The following is a 21,096-nucleotide window of genomic DNA, read 5'->3' on the forward strand; positions in this document are numbered from 1 at the left end:
AATGATTGCTACTTTATAATATAGTATGAGGTTTGAAAGTACTATTCTTACTTCATCCCTATTTCTTTCCATTATTTCCCTTTACGTTCCAGATTTTTGGCTTTTTTTTTTCAAATAAATTTTGTTATTTTATCAAGTTCTATAAAGTATCCCCATGGTAATTTGAGTGGCATACCATTAAAAGCATTAATTAACTTTGGAAGCATTGCCATTTTTTCATATCGGCATGGCCTAGTTATGAGCACTGAATACTCCACCAGCTACTTAAATTGTTTTTATTTTCTCAAAGAGCACTTTGCAATTGAATCTATACGTGTGTGTGTGTGTGTGTGTGTGTGTGTGCCTGTGCCTACACATGCATGAGCACACCCACTTTGTGAAGTCAACCTCCTGATATTTTGTGTATTTTGTAGCTTATTTGGAATGGGATTTAGCTTTCTATTATTGCTTCTTGGATTTTGTTATTATTATAGAGAAATACTGTTGATTTTTGAGGGTTTATTTTGTAGCCTGGAACTTCACTGAAATTAATTATTTCTGTAACTATCTTTTTTTATTCCTTAGGATTTTTAGTAAGCTATATAATCAACAAAAATATATTTTTATCTTCTTTACCTATTTTTAATTCTTTTCTCTTGTCTTATTATTATTGCTAGCACTTGTAGAGCAATATGAAATAACAGAGGGGTGAATGGGCATCCTCACTTTACTCCTATATTTATTGGGAAAGGTTTTCATATATCCCTATTGCACATGATATTTGATTTTGGTTTTAGATAAATGCTATTTATGATCTTTTTTTTAAAGAGTCTCTTTATGCTTATGCTGTATTGGATTTTTTACCATAAAAGAATGCTATACTTTTGTCAGGTGCTTTTTTTTTTTGCATTTGTTGTGATGATTATCACAATCTTTTCAGAGAACCAACTTTTAGTTTTATTGATCACTTCTATATTGTTTTTATTCCCAAGAGTTGTTTATCCTAAGATTTTTAATTTCTTCTTTTGTACATATTATAGGCTTACTTGTTGACTTTATGATTTTTAAAATGTTTATTCAATTGATTAATCCTTTATTTTTCTATTTATTAATGTATGATTATAGAGACAAATCCCCACCCCAACAAGGACTGCTTTTTATGCATCTCGGAAATTTTGTATGTTGTTTCATCACTGTCATTTTCTTTCACATAATTATTAATTATTTCTGTTATTTTTTTCTTTGACTCATTCATTATTTAGGATTATATTATTAAATAGCCATTTGGTCTGTGGTTTTTTTTTTTTTTTTTGGTGTGGTCCCTGAACTAATGACTATTTTTATTGTGTCCTGGCCTATAAAGGATATATTAACTTTTCTTGCTTTTTTATATTTGTTTGTAATATCTCTGTTCTCTAGTACAGGTCAATTTTTATAAAAGTTCCATATGGTGCTGAGAAATATGTATAATCTATAGCAGTCCCATTTAAAAGACACTATATATTTTTTTCTCCAGCAAGTTGTTTTGTTCAATATTTTGCTTTTGTTGGTCTTTCTGTTAGATTTATCCAAAACTGAAAGAGGGATATTGACATCTCCCTCACTCTTATGTTATGGTTTATATCTTTTCATTGCTTAAATTAATATATTACCAGTAAATTTAGATACTAGGCATTTGTAATAAGTTTATTACAAATAGTGGTGCTATTTTTGACTTTTATCTGATTATTTAATTCTCTTCTGCTCCCTATTTTTCTCTGTTCAGGCAAGTAGATTATCCCTTCCTCTCTTCCCTTACAATGAGTCCTGTTCATTAGTTTTCTAAATATTATTTTTGTGCCCCTTTTCAGAAAAGGTTTCTCTTACTCCCTTCATTATTATTCACACTTTCTTTCTGAGTACTCATTCTCTATTGATCCCTATAATTATTCATTATCTCTTTATTCTTCATAGAATCAGTCCTAAGGTATCCATTCTGGGCTCTCCTTTCTAGGCAAGAGGTCAGGATAAGTGTCAGTTCCTGATTTATTTGTTTTTAGTCTGGGAGTCCAAAATCATGAAGATAACTGAAGTTGCTTTATTTATTTCTATTTTGAAGAAACTTAAGAGGCAGAGGGTTCATAAAAAAGGTCTAGTTTTCTATCTTGTAGATTATATGACTCAGAAGACTCAAACATATTTTTTTTTAACCCTTACCTTCTGCATTAGAATTAATACTGTGTATTGATTCCAAGGCAGAAGAGTTGTAAGAGCTAGGAATTGGGGGTTGTGACTTGCCCAGGGTCATACAGCTAGGAAGTTTCTGAGGTCAGATCTGAACCTAGTACCTCTTGTCTCTAGTTCTGGCTCTCAGTCAATCCACTGAGCCACCCAACTGCCACTTGAACATATCTTTTTACTATTTACTTATAGAGAATAACCTTTAGTCATATATATACACACATATACATATGAGAATTAACACAAGTATCTATCTATATTGGATATCAGACTCTTAACAAAGATATTTAATCCAAAGATTTTTTTTCTTAGTTGAAAGTTTCCATTCCTATCCTGTCTATATTATTTTATTTACTAAAAAGCTTTTCAATTTCATTTAAGTGAAATCTTCTCTTTCATTCGTTGTACTCTATCTTTTATTTGGTTAATGATTTTCCCCTTAGTCAAAACCATGAAAAGTACTTCCATCCATTTCCTGCAATTACTTTGTTATCTTTTATAATTAAATCTTCAATCCATTTATTGTGATATTCAAATATTAACCCAGAGCACAAACATTCCCACTTAATCAAAGTAGAGCTTTATTATTTATGGGAGAGAGGGAATGGAGAGAATAAGCATTTATATAATATGCACTATGCACCAGGCACTGTGCTAAGTGTTTTACAAATATTTTCTCATTTGATCCTCCCCACAATCTGTGAAGTAGGTGACACAAGGGAAAGACCTTTTCAGTACAGAAATGAATGCTTTGGAGAAGTTTCTCCTCTGATACACAATGCTAAAGAGTTTTATATACTTTGAAGGGAAAAAAATAATCAAGAACCTTAGACCAAATTAATGAAAATGTAAAGATGTAAGAAATAAATAGAAGTTTATAAATTGGACACGATAATATAAGAGCCCAGGGTGAAATCATTGTAACTCAATAGATAGGGGAGGAGAAATTATTAGGATGTTTTGAGAAAGGTAAAATATTAACAAATAGTTATTACAACATGTAGTACAAGAACTTTCATTATTCTGAAGAAAGCAAATCTTCCTGTGAGGGGAAAAAAAATCCCTGAACATAATTTCTTTAGGTTAGCAATACCTCATCTATCCATAATTCTTCACAGTTATGTCAAGTTCTTTAGAAGCACAATAGGGCAGGCTTAGGTACTAATTCCACAGAGGTGTTTGATATATGGTGCTAGTCTAAATAATTTTTTTAAATCAATTTGATTTCCCAGAAGTTATTGTCGAATAGGGAACTCTTCCCTAATTAGTTTTGTTCTTAAATAACTCATTAATTTAACAAATGATCAATAGATTTAGAAATTGCTGCTTCATAATATAGTTTTGATTTCTGAAAATGCTTCTGTCTTTTAATGTCCTTTTCATTCCTTTGTATTTCCTTTAAGATTCTAGACTTTTTTATGCCTCTAAATCAGTGATGGTAAACATATGGCATGGGTACCAAAGATGGCAGGCAGAGTGCTCTCTGTGGGCATGTGGGTCACCTCCCCCACAACCTCCTCCCTACCAAGTTTGTTACTAGAAAGACAGGACTCAGGCAGAGCTGCTCCCCCCCCCCCCTTTCTCCACTGTGCCTGTTGACATTTTTTTTCACACACCCCCACCTCTCTTCTCAGCAGCCAATAGAAGCTGACAGTGGGGCAAAGTGGGCAGCTCACAGGCCAGTCAGTAGAGCTGGAAGGGAGAGAGAGCACTCAGGCCACTCCCTTCCCCCTCTCCAAATGAGTCTTTCATCACCCACCCTCTGCTCAGCAGCCCAATGGGAAAGCTTCCTCCCTCCCCTGTCTGGGGTAAGGGGGAATGGGGTGCAGCATTCAGTCTCTGGTGGGGGACTGGCACTCAGTCTAGGGACTGGGGTGGGGTCTGGCACTCTATCTCTAAAAGGTTTGCCATCACTGCTCTAAATGTTTTTTTAAAAAACATAACACTATAAAATGATATATTGGTTGTTCATTTCATTATGACACTAAACCTAGAAATTAATTTAGGTCATAATCATCATTTTTGCCAACCAGGAACAATTAATACCTCTCTAGTTAAGTCTTATTTCTCTCTAGAGTCTTTTTTAAAATAATGGAATTCATATAAAACTTGAATGTGTCAATTGGAGATTAACTTTTAGGCATTTTATGCTTTTTTCTTATTTTGAATTGAAGTTTTCTTTTATTGCCTTCTAATTTTTGTTATTATTACATATATAAAAAGCTAACAATTTTTGTAGATTTATTTTTTTACCTTTTACTTTGAGATGCCATTAATAGTTTTGATTTCTTTCCTGATTCTCTGGAGTTTTCTAAGTAAATTATCGGGTCATTGCAAATAAAGGTAATTTTGCCCACTTTCTTATCTTAATATTATAGATAACATTTCTATGACTATGTCAAATAATAGTACAAGGAAGACACCTCCTTGCTTTATCCTTATTTTGTATTGTGAAAGCTTGTAGTGTTTCTCCTTGGAAAATATGCTATTCTTGATTTCAATTATATGCTTTTGAAAACATTAAAGAATGATAATTTTAATCACATTAAAATATTTTAAAATAGATTCATGCATTTTTAAGAGTTTCTTGTATAAGTGAGTGCTTATGGGTTATGAAAGGCATTGTTGTCTATAAAAATAGTTATAAATGTGGTTGTTTTATTTTTAGCATAATTACGTTGTTCTTCTAATGTTGAATTATCGTTGCATTCCTTGAATAAATCTAACTTTGAAATAACAAATAATTGTTTTTAGATACGTTGCTATATACTTTTTGCTAGGATTTTATTCACAAATTTTGTTTCAATATCCATTAGTGATATTAATCTCTAGTTCATTCTCTGCTTTATCCTTCACTGGCTTAGTTATAAGAATTATATTTGTCTCATAAAAGGAATTCAGTAGCTTTTTTTTCAGTTATTTAGAAGACTTTTGTAGTATAGGTATAAAGTGATCTTTAAATGTTTGATAAAATTCATTATTAAATCCATCTGGACCTAGTTATCAGTACTACTAGTCTCTTTTTATGGCTTGTTCAGTTTAATTTTGTGGGATTGTCTCTATTTCATACTCTTTTGAGTATTTAATAATTTTGTAAGTAAATATTAATTTCCTTTAAATTCTCATCAAGGCTAGCCTATAATAGTATACAGCAGGTAGTTAATTCTTTTCATTTCTTCTCTTATAAATTCACCTTATTCTTGATAAATAATATTTTCCTCTTAGGTAAGCTAACGGTTTTTTAGTCTTTTAAAATCAGGTTTTCCTTTTGTTTATAATTTCATGGATATCTTTGTCATTTTGTTTCTTCTATTTTCATTATTTCATACTTTTTGTTGTTTATTCTCCAGTTTTTTTACTGAATATTGAGTGCATTGATTTTATCATTTGCTATTTTGTTAATGTATCTTTTCAGAGAGAGAATTTGTACTCTGAGTGCTGCTTGAGCTACATCCCCAAAATGTTGGTATGGTGTTTCATTGCTACTGTTTTTTATCATATAGTTTAAAATTTTTCTATAAATTGTTCTTTGACCTTTAATTATTCAGGAATTCTTAAATCTCCATTTATATTTAAGTATTTTGTTCTGTGTTCCTTATATTCATTATTGTTGATTATTTTATTATTTCTATTACAACCAATAATTATTCCATTTGTAATTAATCATTGCTTTTGTCAATAATTGTTATTCATTTTGTGTTACAATCTATAAAGAATTTATTTAGTAGACCTGCTTTTTTACACTTATTTTAAATTTTTGTACACTTTTATGTGGTTTGTTTTTTCAAAGTTACTATGTAATTCTGAAAATGTATATGTATTCTTTAATTTTCTCATTTAGAAGACTATAGATCTTTCAAATAGGATTTCTCTAACAGTGTATTCAGTTTTGCATTTTTCTTTTTCTTTGTCTTTTTATTAGATTAAACAATTCTGAAAAAGGAACATTACAAATTCCTAGTTACTGTGTTATTGCCAGTATCTTTTTTGAGTTCAATTAACTTTTACCTTATGAATTTAGATATTATAATATTTTGTACCTATATGTTAGTGTTGTTTTGGTTCATTGACTAGACTTCCTTTTAAGCAGAGGTTCTTAACTTGGAGTCTATGCATAGGTTTCAGGGAAGTCCATGAATTTGTTTCTTAGTATTTTGATTACTTTAAATACAACCATTATTCTTTGTAATTCCACATATTTTACTTTTTGCATTTTAAAAAAATTCTGAGAAGAGGTCCATAGACATCACCATACTACAGAGAGGTCTATGACGCCCCCCCCCCCAAAGGTTAAGTATACTTGCTTTAAAGTGTTATGTAACTAGCTGTCCTCATTCCTTTTAACATTCTTGAATTTTCATTTTTGCTTTGTCCATAATATGTCTATGATTCCTTTGGAATCATTTGATTTTTTTCTAGCTTCTTGTTTTTGTTCCATATGTCCTTATGGGTTTTGGATGTTTTTCTTAAATATAGCAAATTGTTTTTTCTTCTTATTTGTTCTCCCATTTTCTTTCATTTTATTGGGTTATTTAATGCTTTCATATCTGTAAAAAAATTAATTTGTTCAAATCTATTTCTGTTTACTTTTGTAAAAAAATATTTCCACTTTTGTGTTCCTAATATGTCATTTGCTTTTTTTTTATAGACTACTACTTTGAGTATTTTCTTTCTCCATTTTGCTTTGTTGTTTCATTCTGTATTGAGAACTTTTACCTAAACTTTTACATGTTTGGCTTCTCTTTTGAATAGTTCTAGAATTTCTTACTGTTTTTCCATGATCTCTGAGAAATCTGTAAAATTTCTTTTTATTCTGAGTTTATGGTTTGTTTTTCTTTATTGTTCAACCTTTTCTATTTGGAATAACTTGTTCAGAATAGCTTCTCATGTCCCTTCTCATTCTTAGCCCTTTTTCCTTTCTGTTTCTGTGATGCACTTTTAGGGTTTTTTTGGGTGTCTTTAACCTCCCCTCATTATAGGCTATGGGACTCTGGTTGGATCCTGACCCAGGCTAAGTCCTGACCCTTGGGTGGTTTCTGGTCTTCTTTCTCTTTCACATGAAATCTCCTTCACCTCTTTAGCATCTCCCCCCACCCAAGTTATATTTCCTGTCTTTCCCATGGCTAAACCTCATCAATATTTTCAAACTTTTGTGAACTGGAGAAAGGAGATTTAGAATGAATCCTTGCCAGTAGGGAATTTGGCAGGGTTTATCACAGTTAGAATGTGAAATACAAGCCTGAGAGATTGTTCAAACTAGCTTTGGCCACCACTTGGTGGACTGAGGATGAGGAAGTGAATGGAAGTTTTAAGTATTTTAATTTCTTGTATTGTATCATATTCCTCCTTTGCTCTTTATCTTCTTATTTTGTGGATTCAGCAGTAATTACTCAAGAATGGCACATGCAAAAGGTTGGATAGGTTTGAGAAAAACAACTATCCACTGCCATTCTGATTACATGACCAAATTTCTTATCCAAGATAATAGTTTTATAAACAAACTGTTTTGAAAAATGGTAGTCAATATTTGGATCAATATAGTATTCAAATTCTGCAGTCTATTTCCTTTGAAACACATTCTCTTGATTATTTATCTATATATCTAGTTATTAACTCTTTCAGAACTTTTCCCCTTATATTTATAAATATAGAGTTGTATTAAAAATTGTGGATCTATCAAACTAGTCATACTGGCCACAGATATTCAAAAAATGTTTAGGGGTCATAGAAAGATTAATATTTTAAAAAGCATTCTTTTTGGTATACCATTAAACTTCATTTGCTGGTATTATTGCTTCAGAAAATAAATAGATGTTTTTGAAGGTCTGTTTACTCAAAAATGTTATATACTACATTATTTTAAAATACATATCATAATTTTATGTTTATAAATGTGTATATGTATATATCTATATATATATACATACACACATTAATAACTTAATCCAATTTGATACTTTTATTGACAGCGTCCACAGGATGAACATTCTATGAATGATGATGTAATGCCTATTGCTAGATCTCTTCAAAAGTAAGTATATTCTTATTGATGAACATAAATGATAATTATAATATTTAATGAATATATTGCCTGTTCATTTATCAGCCATTCCTTTGTCTAAAAAAAAGGTCTTCCATTTAGAAACCTGGGATCACCCCACTATCAAGGAGAGCTGTTGTTCCTTGGTTTAGGCAGTTTGGATCACTGGGATCTTGAGCTAACCTTCCCCTTTTGGTGAGAGGTGTGATTCTCCCCAAATCTTCTGTCTCCTTTCCTAGAGTCAGAAACCAACCAGACCTAATTCTAATGTAGTAAACAATTTATTTGGGTTCACAGGGAAGGAGAGGTAGGGATGTCAGGCAAGGAAAGTGGGGAGTAGGAAACTCTAATACTGGTCTCCTCTGGCAGGTTTCCCCCCCAAGTTCTCGGGGTTCAAGGATGAGTACCTTGAACACTCCTCTGGCCAGCTGCTGGTTGATCCCTATTCCTCAACTAATTAGCTTTTAATTCAGAAGTCTAGAAACAGGATAGGGAGAGAAAGAAATCTCAGGGAAAGATCTGGATGGCTCTGGCCAGCATGAGTCCAAATCCAAAAAACCCCTTGAGAATTCTGATAGCTGTTCTTGAAGAGCCTTAGTGGAGTTGTTTTTGGGTCCCAGAAGGAATAACATGTCCCATATGGATGGGCTCTTTCTCAGCTTCCAGGAAAACCTCCTTCCTCCCTCACCTCCCAGGCTGGAAGACCCTTGACAGTTGGAGCTTCTCTCTCTCTGCCCCTCCTCTGCTGCTCTTCAGCTGATCTCTCCTTCAGCTTGGCTTCTCATTGTAACCCCCTGGATCTCTCTTCCTTACATTACACAAACAAAAAATGTGTATCAATGATCACAAGACAAAATAAATGTGAGAGGAAGAGATGAGGATGAAGAAAAATTTGGTAAATTAGTTGGAAAAGTACAAAAGGAAGGCAGAAGAAGAGAGGGGTTATCGAGCTGAGCTGAATGGGGATGAACATGCAGGGGCAGGTAACAGGATTTCAATTAATCAGAAGGGGATTCTGGATCACAGGGATGTAGAGAAGAAGGAGATTGGAATTTGCTAGATGTGTTTTGTGGGGTATACCAGGCATAGAGAAGCTAAATCTGCCATGAGGTCCTCATCAGAATGCTGGGAAAGTATTTCTGCCAGTCCTGCCTTTGCATTAGAGTATCTCAGTTAAGACAGAGCTGCGGCTTCTGGTTTTAGTATAGTTGTTTGTATAAGAAATGTACAAAATGAATGCTGGATCAGGTGACAGATTTTTACTTTGCTAAAGCAATTTTCTCTGACTCTTTATGACCTCATTTGGGGCTTTCTTGGCAAAGATCCTGGAGTGGTTTGCCAATTCCTTTTCCAGCTCATTTTATAGATGAAGAAACTGAGGCAAGCAGGATTAAGTGATTTACCCAGGGTTACACATCTAGTAAGTGTTAGAGGCTGATTTTGAACTCAGTCTTCCTGTCTTCTGGCCTTGCACTCTGTGCCCTATGCCATCTAGTAACAAAGGAATATACATATTAGATTAAATTCCTTTCCTATCTTATTCCCCAGTCCTCTAAATTATCTTGCTTCTCTAATATTTAAGGAGCTAAGAATGCTGTGGAATGATGACAGCATCAGTCCCTGCCTCCAGAGATTTTTTAATGTGGTGCTTCTTGAACAGCTCCTTAAACTCTTAACCAAATCTGGGAAGAGGATGGTAAAGATGATGATTAATAATAGCTGTCATTTATATATTTACTTAAGACTTACAAAGCACTTTTACATATGTTATTTCATTTGACCCTCACAATAATCCAAGATAGGTACTACAAATATTATCTTTATTTTGCAGCTGAGGTCACTGAGGCTCAGATTAAATAATGTGCTTATAGTTATATGGCAATAACTGTCAAAAGTGGAATTTCTACTCAGTTGTCTCTTGACTCTAAGTCCAAAGGGACTTTGTAAATGCTTTTATCTACTTCTGATTGGACAAAGTTTGGCTTATGTCTGCTTGACAGTGTACTTTTTGCTTTCATAATATTTTTATGTAACGTTGCATGTATATAGGTATGGTATAGAAATAAATATATTTGTTGGACTTTTTGTTTCAAGCTTTATTTTAGTAATCTCTTCAAAGATTGGAACATCAAAGATGTCTGACATTTTTGTAGATAACCACAGTTTTTAGTATAGTGTATACACAGTGGGTTTTAAAAAAATCATAATAATGGTACTTGGTAATCTAATCAAGCTAAGATCCTTATTTGATGGTCTAGGACAAAAGCTTCAATCTGCTTCCAAATTTGATGACTATTTTTGAAGTATTCTTCAAAGCATAGATATTAATATGGGGCTCTTAATTCCTTTTTTAGTGGGGTTCACTTCTTTGACAGTTTAGTGAAACCTATAGTTCCCTTTCCCAAATAATGGTTTTAAATGCATAAACTAAAACATGTTATATTTTATATTAAAAAGACATTCAATTACGTTGAAATATACTTATAAAAAAATTAAAACAAGCAAATTACAGGTAGAGCATTGTGGACTATATCAGATCTTTTTCACATCATGGAAATATCGAGAATGGAAATTGGCAAGTTTAAATTACTGTTTCACAAAGTTCCACTTTGAATTCCATCCATCAGGGGAAAGCTAGGTAGCACAGTGGAGAACCAGGCCGGGTGTTGGGAGGAAATCTGGCCTCAGACACTTTTTAGCTATTTTGACCCTGGGCAAGTCACCTGACTCTGGATTGCCTAGCCCTTGACCCAAGACACAAGGTAAGGGTTTTAAATTTAAAAAAACAAATTCCATCCATCACACTCATTTGCCAAATATTTTGATTGTCCGCAAGAAGGGACAAGGTAGGTCTGATAACTCATAAAGCATATTTTGGGGCCTTAGGATTTATGTGTGGTCCTTGACACATGTATTCAGCCCTTTTGGAACAATTCTTACACATAGAACTAAATATTTAATCTGATTTTATTTTAGTGATAGGCACTTTAGCTTATAAAAGTGAATGAGCCCTAAGTCTTCTAATCTACTTACTACAAAAATATATACTGTCAGAAGGTTTGCTAAGGTGGTGACTGAATTCTGTTTTGATCAGTTGTTCTGCTATCCACATACAAGATAGAATTCTAATGAGATCACAACCTTGATTAGTTCTTGTCCATTTATTGTATTAGGCCAACTGCTATAGACTGTCCATTTAGCTTTTGGTTTCTTTGAACAGAAAAGGGATTTTGTCAAGCACAGACTAAGGGAACAATGAGGATTTGCTTTCTCATTGTACTCAGCTAGCAGATTGAATTTTTTCAAATACTATTTGAGACTCACTTAAGCATAGGAAAGGCAAACACATATGCAACCTTCATAAATGTACTTATTGAGATTTTCAGGGCATGCACATAACTCTTTTTATAAATTGTATCTAGACACTAACTTCTCTTCTATAACAGACTCACAGATTATTGAGTGATAACATTGATTTTTTCACATGATAAAAATAGTTTGCTTTTGCCCTGCCAATAATATTTCATTTTTTTAAACCAGGATGATTTCTTGGTTTGGTGTTTTGTTTTTTTTTATCTAGATCTATGATTTCATCTGGATGGAAATTTCCTTCATTAATGTAACAAGTCATCCAACTTAGTCTTAGAGAGTTGTCAATCACCACTTCTACTTGTCAATCAATTCACCATACTAATATGATAAATGGAACAATCCTAATTTCCAAGGAGCTTGCATTCTAATAAGGGAGACAATAAATATATAAATTAGTATATTCAGAGGACAAATAAAATGATTAAGTACAAATAAATAAATATGAATTCAGAAGAGAAGACACAGATAGCTGCGAGAATCAGTAAAGAAAGGCCTTATGAAAGAAAGTGGTACTTGCAAAGGAAGGGAAGGACACAATGAGAGGGGAAAAGAGGAAGGGTCTGTATTCTGGGCATGAGGGATGATTGGTGAAAAGACACAGAGGTGAGAGATGGGCTACCATGTGTGAAGAACAGTCAGATCAGTTTGGCTGAAATGTAGGTTGTGGAAAGGGGAGTAATATACAAAAAGTCTAGAAAAATAGTCTGGGGACAGGTTGTGAAGGCCTTTCAGAACTAAACAGAGGAACTTCTGTTTGCTCCAAGAGGCATTAGTGAGCCTAATTTATTGAATAGGGGAGTTTATGTATAGTCTGTCTAACAGATAAAGAAAATCCCATTGGCATGTCTGAAGTATGGATTGGATTGGAGAGAGACTTAGGCAAGAAGACCAGTTAGGAGGTTATTGAAAACCCTCTAAGTGTCACAAGGAAATCACTTTAAAAGACTGATATATATTAATTTAAGGTCACCAAGGAATTCAGCTATGTAATTCCTAAATGAAAACTCAAGTCAGCAGTCAACCTTTTATGGAGTTTAATTACAAACAGGAGGAAGAAAGGTATTAGAGATAGAGAGGGAGAGGGAGAGAGAAAGGGGAGAGAAGGGAATAGGGCTTAAATACCCCTTCTGTTTAGGCTGGGCCAAAAGGCCCAAGCCCTTAGATAGCTGAGGCAAAGAAAAGAGATCAGTCCCTATCACTTACGTGACCAAAATGGAGAAACAGTCTCAGGGGCCTCCACCTCCAGCTTCCTTCAGAGCAAGCTTCTCAGAGCACAACCTCTCAGAGCAAAAACCTCTCCAACCAACCTCCTCTAGTCCTCAGACCCCGCTATCTTTAAGGAAACCATCCAAGTTCCCTCCCCTCAGTTCTCACATCTACCAATCACTGTCCATGTCTTCCCTGTGGCAATGGTGGCTCTACCTTAACCCAGGACCGCCCAGAGGTCTGTGGCTTTGCACATGTCTGTTGAAGGTCATATTCTCAAATAATTAAATCTTGATCTATGCTGCAGCCCTTCCTAAATCCTGTTAGGACTGAGTAGGGTGGAAATTGTATTTTCCAAGACCTGGTTCTGTCATTCCAAGTATCTCTATTGTATCAATTCTAAAATCAATCATGACTCAAAGAACTTCCTGTTCTATGCTTAAGCATAGGTCAAAGCCCTTTCCATTGTCCAGCAAAAGGTTTCTGTCCTAAAGTAATCTTAAGTAGGGAGGAGAAGGAACCTCCCATGCCAATGGGGTTCACATTCCAATAGACTATCAGTAAGAAATTTTCCAAGTATGAAATTTCCCAATGGTGAAATTTCCAACATTTATAAGTCTAAGAAATTTTAAGGTTTACATAAGGGAGCTGAGGTTCAACTAAAGTGGACACTGAGTAGAAAGAAGGGATTGGATGCTAGAACCTACTTTCTCTATCTTGCCTTTTCTGGTATACCAGTACAGGCAAATAACTTCATTCTAGCCTACCCTATTCCCATCAGTCCTGTGGGGATGTGTAAGTGGGGCTCTATTCACAGCTTTCTAGTCTATCCTGGGTTCATAGTTCTCAAATAACAAACTTGAGACTTAAAAGGAAACTCTATGTGTGTGTGTGTGTGTGTTCACTAAGAAGCCAACCTAGGCAGAGCAGAATCCTTCTAAATTTTTTTAGGGGGAAAGATATTAGAATGTTGTTTTTTTTCCTGCATTCTAGCTAAAACCTCCTTACTAGAATGCTTGCCCTTGCCCATTTTAAATTTCTTTTGCTAAGAAGTGGGCTCTGTTTATTTTATTTTATTTATTTTTTAAACTCTTTCTTTCTTAGAAATGATACTAAGGATCATTTTCAAGTGTAAACCTTGAAATTTCTCAGACTTGTGAATGTTAAAAATTTCCCCATTGGACTGGGAACATTCCCCATTTTGATGTGAAAACTCCTTGCTATGGGAGGACTTCTACTCCACCCGTACTTAAGACTGCTTTAGGGGAGAAAACTCCTTGCTATGGGAGGACCTCTACTCCACCCGTACTTAAGACTGCTTTAGGGGAGAAAACTCCTTGCTAAACAATGAAAGTACTTGGACCCATGCTTATAATAAGGCAAGGAGTTCTTTGAGCCATGTCTGTTTTTAGAATTGATACAATGGGATGCTAGGTACCTATAAAGGTCAGGCAGGTTTTCTCTTAATGAGATTAGTCGACTTAGCTGTGTTTTTTCTGGTTCAGACTTACTGAGGGGATTAGTCGACTTAGCAGGAATTCAGATGGGCTGTCCTTTAGGAAACATCTACGGTGATTGGTAGATGGAAGAACTTAGGGGAGGTGACATAGGAAAAAAAAACCCTATATAAGAAAAGGAATCTCTTGAGCAAAGGAGGCTTGGAGATCCTTAGATCTTTGGAGATAGATCCTTTTGGAAGAGGCCCTTTGAAGATCTCTTGAGAAGAAGTCCCTTGGGAGGCTGACTCTGGCTGGAACTCCCTCTGGGGAGATTCTGTTCCCCAGACATCCTTGCTTAAGGCAAATCTTGTGGTGAGTGATAAAAAATTGACTGAGTCTCTCTCTCTCTTAAGACTCAGGTCTAGGCCATGTTGGCTTAAGGCCCTTTATACTTATACTTTTTTTCTCTCTCCTTCTTTGATTGCTCATTGTATTATTAATTAAAATCTCTATAAAACCCAGTTGACTTGGGTATATTCATAATTGGGAATATATTCCCTGGTGACCACCTTATATTTGATTTAAAACAAGACACTGTAGTGAAACATTTTCTGCGGTCACAATTTACTCAACCTCTCTTATATCTATCACAATTTATATCTTCCACCATTTTAATTATAACAGTTTATGGCAGACAACTATTTTAAATCTTACACAAGGCAGAAGGGTGGTAAGGGATAGGGAACTGGGGTTAAGTGACTTGGCCAGGGTCATACAGTTAGGGAGTGTCTGAGGCCATATTTGAACCCAGGACCTCTTGACTCCAGGTCTGATTCTATCTACTGAGTTAACTACCTGCTCCCCCCAACAACCATTTCTTAAATGCTTATTTTTTGCCAGGCACTCTGCTAAGTGCTATGAATACAAATACAAGCAAAAAGAAAGATGATCCCTGTCCTCAAGGAACTTATATTCTAATGAGAGAAGTCTGTATATAAGAGGAAGCTGAAAAAGGAAGGTTGGAAAGAAGGTGCCAGGACCCACCTTTTCTCCATCATAGTGTGGAATACAAAATGAAAGTTTGAGGAATAAGTAAAAATGACTTAAGATGAGTAGATGTATTTTAATCCTATAGTCCATCTATGTTGTTGTCATGTCTGATTCTCCATGACTGCATTTGGGGTTTTCTTGGCAAAAATATTGGAGTAGTTTGCCATTTCCTTCTCCAACTCATTTTGAAAATGAGGAAACTGAGGCAAATGGTGTTAAATGATTTGCTCAGGGTCACAAAGCTAATAAGTGTCTGAGGATGGATTTGAATTCATGAAGATGAATCTCCCTGACTCCAAGTCCAGTGCTCTATCCACTGTTCCACCTAGCTGCATTCCTTCCACCTATATTTATCCATGTATCTATCTATATAGAATATATATGGTTTGGGCTTTTATAGTGGGTAGGAAGGAGAGCAGGCAGAAAGAGACAGCATCTACCTATTTTGCTTAGGCTAGAAGGCTGGTGGCCCACCATAGGCCTGATCCCACTAATAATCTGTTTTTGATATGGGACCAGCCTCACTCTTACCAGTCAGCCTACCAGCCTCCTGCTCACAGGTGCTCACCACATTGATGCTGGCCTTTTTGCAGGGACCAAGTTAGCTTTAGCCTATCTATAGCCCAGAATCAGGAGCTCAAATAGTCCACCATTGTCAGCCTTCCTCAGTAGCAGGGATTCTAAGTGTGCCCACCATGTCTGACAAGCATATTTTTCTTGGTCCGATTCTGATTATCACTAAATCATAGACATTTTCTCCTAATGGACTTGAGAGCTAACAAATAACCTTGGAGAAGGCTTGAAACATTTTAGTGACTTCTTAAGCATTTGTTACCTCTAAGATTTATGGTATTTTCCTGAGAGGCTTTAACACAAATGATAATCTAGTATTTCCATTCACTTTGTATTCAGGGACATATATAACTGCTTTATCCTAACTACAAAATCTAATTTTCCAAATATCTCTACTTAAGAATTTAAATAAGAAAAAAGATAGTGATTAAACATGTGATTTAATTGGTATAGGGAACTCCAAAATGGAAAAACTCCCTCTACCAGTGCAGGTTGGTACCTTTTCTACAATATATAATTCTGAGGATCTAAGAAGTTAAGTCCAGGGTTCCAGAACCAGTTGGTGTAGAGGTGGACATTCACCTATGTAGTCATGACTTTGAGGTTGATGTCCTGTCTATTAGATTAAGCTGCCTCTCTTTAAAGACTGAAATACATTTTAAAATTCTAATTGCTTATTACAAAAAAAATTTAGGACACTTTGTATAAATATTTTGCCATATAGATAGTAAATGCAACATATAATTGATTCTTTTCTTGATGACACAGATCATCATTAATATCATTTATTTTATACTGTGCTGTCATTCAGTAGCAACATATAGTATATACTGAAGTGTTTTGAACTTTGTCCCTATGCAAAAGAATTCCAAATGACTCTAGTTTTTTAGGCATTTGTCTGCTTTTTATAACCTGCCTTTTTTTTTTATCCTTCAGTGTCAATTGTAATTTCTCCTCCCTGAATCTGAAATGCCCTTATTGGTGAGTGAATGAATGCACTCACCTAACCCATTTTATCTAGCCAGCTCCAGACCAAGCCTTATATCCAGCTACTCAGCTTATAAAAACAATACCATCATTACTTCTGGAAAGGATAATTGATTATCCTTTGGCTTTGTTCACCATCCTGTAACTGCCCAAACCCAAACTTCCTTCCTTAGTCACTACTTTCCAAATGTGCTATCTCTCCCTATAAAAAGGTAACCTTTAATTTTTTTTTATTTTAATAACAAATTTACAGATAAATTTTCTAAAGTTATATGATCCATATTGTTTCCCTCCCCTCTTCCCTCCCTCCCTCCAAGACAAGCAATTCAATCTGGGTTATACATGTATTATTATGCAAAACATGTTTCTATATTATTCCTTTTTTGTAAGTGAATAATCTAATAAAACCAAAATCCCAAAACATATACTCAAATAAACAAGTGATAGGTCATATGTTTTTTATCTGCATTCCTACTCCAACAGTTCTTTCTCTGGAGATGGATAGCATTCTTTTTCATAAGTCCCTCAGAATTGTTCTGGACCAATGGTATTGCTAATAGTAGCTAAGCCTATCACATTTGATCACTTCACAATATTGCAGTTACTTTGTACAATATTCTCCTGGTTCCGCTTATTGCACTCTGCATCAGTTCATGGAGTTCTTTCCACCTCTTTCTGAAATCATCTTGTTCATTATTTCTTACAACACAATAGAATTCCATCACCAACATATATCACAATTTGTTCAGTCATTTCCCAATTGAGGGAAATCCCTTTATTATCTAATTCTTTGCCATCACAAAAAGAGGAGCTATAAATATTTTTGTACAAACAAGTCCTTTCCCATTTTTTATCTATTTGGAATATAGACCTAGTAGTGGTATTACTGGATTAAAATGTTTGCATTCTTTTATAGCCCTTTGGGCATAATTCCAAATTGCCCTACATCCCCTCCAACATTTGTCATTTTCCTTTACTGTCATAATGGCAAATCTAATAGGTGTGAGGTGACACCTTAGAGAAAGCAATCTAGATTTCTCTAATCAAAAGGGATTTGGAACATTTTTTCATATGATTATTGACAGCTTTGATTTCTTCATATGAAAACTGTCTATTCATATCCTTTGACCACTTACCAATTGGGGAATGACTTGGAGTCTTATATATTTAACTTCTTTACATATATGAGAAATTAAACTTTTATCGGAGAGATTTGTTATAAAAATTTTCTCACTTTGTTGTTTCTCTTCTAATCTTGGGTTGCATTGGTTTTGTTTGTATAAAACTAGGGAAACATAATTTAATATAATTAAAATTATTCATTTTACATCTTATAATGTTCTCTATCTCTTGTTTGGTCATAAATTCTTTCCTTCATCACAGATATGATATTATGTTTCCCTAGTTTACTTATAATAGCACTCTTTATGTGTAAATCATATGCCTATTTTGACCTTATCTTGGTATGGGATGTGAAATATTGATCTAAACAGAATTTTTGAAATATTATTTTTCAATTTTCCCAAAAGATTTTGTTAAATAGTAAGTTCTTATCCCAAAGGCTGAGATCTTTGGGTTTATCAAATATTAGATTGCTCAGGTCATTTCTATTCCATTGATCTACCCTTCTATTTCTTAGCCAATACCAGATTGTTTTGCTAAAAATTGATATTATAGGCTACCATCCTTCACATTTTTTATTTGTTCCTTTAATATTTTTGATATTTTGTTGTTCCAGATGAATTTTGTTATTATTTTTTCTAGTTTTATAAAACATTTTTTGTAGTTTGATTGATGTAGCAGCGAATAAGTAAATTAATTTGAGTACAATTATGATATTTATTATATTAGCTTGGCAACACCCAAGAGCAATTAATGTTTTTTCAGTTGTTTATATTTAACTTTATTTGTGAGAAAAGTGTTTTGTAATTGTGTTCATATCATTCCTGCATTTATATTGGCAAATAAGTTTCCATGTATTTTATATTATCTAGAATGATTTAAAATGGAGTTTTTCTTTCTTACTGTTGCTGCTGAGTTTTGTTGGAAATATATAGAATTGCTGATTATTTGTGTGGTTTATATTTTGTATCCTACAGTGTTACTAAAGTTATTAATTATTTCAGCTAGTTCTTTAGTTGATTTTCTAAGATTTTCTAAGTTTACCATCATATCACCTGCAAAAGTGATAGTTTAGTTTCCTCATTGCCTACTTCAATTTCTTCAATTTCTTTTTCTTCTCTAATTGCTACAGCTAGCATTTCTAGTACAATATTAAATAACAGTGGTGATAATTGGCATCCTTGCTTCACTCCTGATCTTATTGGGAAAGCTCCTAACTTATCCCCATTGCAAAAGATACAGATGTTGGTTTTAATAAATTCTACTTATTATTTTAAGGAAAGTCCCTTTTTCTCCTATGATTTCTAGAGTTTTCAATAGGAATAGATGTTATATTTTGTCAAAGGATTTTCTGCATCTATTGAGGTAATCCTGTGATTTCTGTTAGTTTGATTATTGATATGGTCAATTATGTAGATGGTTTTCCTAATATTAAATCATCCTTGCGTTCATGGTATAAATCCCTCCTGATCATAGTGAATAATCCTTGTGATAAATTGCTATAGTCTCTTTGCTAGTAAAAAAAAGTAAGATTCTTGAGAGAAAGACCTGCTTCACTTTTTAAATGTGAAAAATGTGTATTCCTAGCACCCAACACAGCAACTGGGACATAATGAAAACAGTCTAATTCCTGAATGACCAAAGCAGGAAATGGAAGAAGGAAATACAGGCAGAGGAATTTTAAATGGTGTAGTTTGGGATGATATCAAGATTTAAGGCTTCCCATTTTGTGAGGGTGAAAGTAGAGTGGAGATGGAGATCATGGGAGTTGAAGAATGATAAACTGTGAAACTAGAGAATTAAAAGGGAATTCAATATGAGTACTGAAATCACTGAGAATGATGGCAGGTTTGGGGAAAGAGAAGTTTGTAATCCAGGGACTGACAACACTGAGGATTGTCATTGGGAGAATGTCATATCCGCCTATGATCTATACATATTAAGGACTCTGTACTGTGACAGTGATAATGGATGATCCAAACATCACATGAATACTCTAGAAAAGGATGATATATTTCACACAACTGAATGTAGGCTGCCATACATTCACATGAAAAAAGAGGCCTAGAAAACTAGAGGTTCAGTAAAAAAAATATCTATTTGAGCATTTATTATTTTTCTCTATTTACCCATCTTTTGTGGAGTGTGTATTATTTTTTATTTCTTAAACATCTCTAGTATATTGTTGGTAAGTAAGGAAGGGACTCATTATCTCTTTTACCAGAGAGGCAACAACTAGGGTGAAGAGGTTATTCCATCTTATCTCACACCAAAGACTAATATTTGCTAAAGCTATACAAATGCATACTTCCTAAATACTGGGATAACTCTTACTAATTATGCTGTAAAATATAGCTTTAGGAGTTTTCTAAGATTAAAATTTTGATGTTCTTGGAATCATTAACAACATTAAAGAAACCAAGATAAGTTGTTTTTTAGTCACAAACACTATTCAAATGCCTTTAAAAAAAAAAAAAAAAAACCTAAGTTAAAACAAACACAAGATATTTATTTGAGGGAAAATATACAAAATTGAATAGTCTAACTTGTTATCTAATGTTTTTCTGTCTTGGTTGGTAATTTTATATGAGAACTATGCCATGTTTTTCCCCTTTATATACTAAATATTAATTGCCTACTCTTCTTAGTTTATTATTTTTTTTTCAAAAAGGGCTTTACACCATTTGTCCCATCTGCGAGACCTTGTTGAAGATACCCGTGCCAAAGGGAACCTAATAAAACCAACAAAAAATGAAGAGATAAAAAACTGTCTAACCAACAAAAATTGAGATTTCTTTAAATATGTTCATAAGTGGACTAAATGGATTTTTTGGTTATTTCAAGGGTAATTGCCACAAATTATCCTACTCCCTTAAAATAAAATTCTTAAAATGACATTGTTTTGTACCCTAACTTCTTCAAGTTTCTGTGGATTCTTTTGCTGTATCCCATTCCTCTGTTTTGATACCTTGACAAAGAATTTTTTTCCTTTTATTTCCCTTTAATGATAGACTGCTTAGTATAAACAGAATCTTATTCCAGTGAGCATGAAAAATTACAAAACTTTCTAAGGTGATGTAATATAAAACAGGTTAGAATGAAAGTTTA

At 33.9% G+C, this 21,096-nt stretch overlaps 1 protein-coding gene across 7 annotated transcripts in view; it reads left to right on the forward strand.

Moving 5' to 3' along the window:
- Positions 1–20,883, forward strand: part of C3H18orf54 (chromosome 3 C18orf54 homolog) — a 45,788-nt gene extending 24,905 nt beyond the window's left edge. For 6 of the 7 annotated variants that reach the window (XM_007486693.3, XM_007486696.3, XM_007486690.3 and 3 more), the window contains 3 exons: positions 5,615–5,665; positions 8,169–8,230; positions 20,660–20,883. In XM_007486693.3, coding sequence (XP_007486755.1) covers positions 5,615–5,665; positions 8,169–8,230; positions 20,660–20,777 — 231 coding nt within the window. In that variant the 3' untranslated portion in view covers positions 20,778–20,883. The remainder of the gene's footprint in view (positions 1–5,614; positions 5,666–8,168; positions 8,231–20,659) is intronic. The other variant, XM_007486699.3, reaches the window with a different exon arrangement.
- The last annotated feature ends 213 nt before the right edge of the window (positions 20,884–21,096 follow it).

The sequence above is a fragment of the Monodelphis domestica genome, chromosome 3 (assembly GCF_027887165.1).
Source record: "Monodelphis domestica isolate mMonDom1 chromosome 3, mMonDom1.pri, whole genome shotgun sequence".
Taxonomy (NCBI): Eukaryota; Metazoa; Chordata; class Mammalia; order Didelphimorphia; family Didelphidae; genus Monodelphis; species Monodelphis domestica.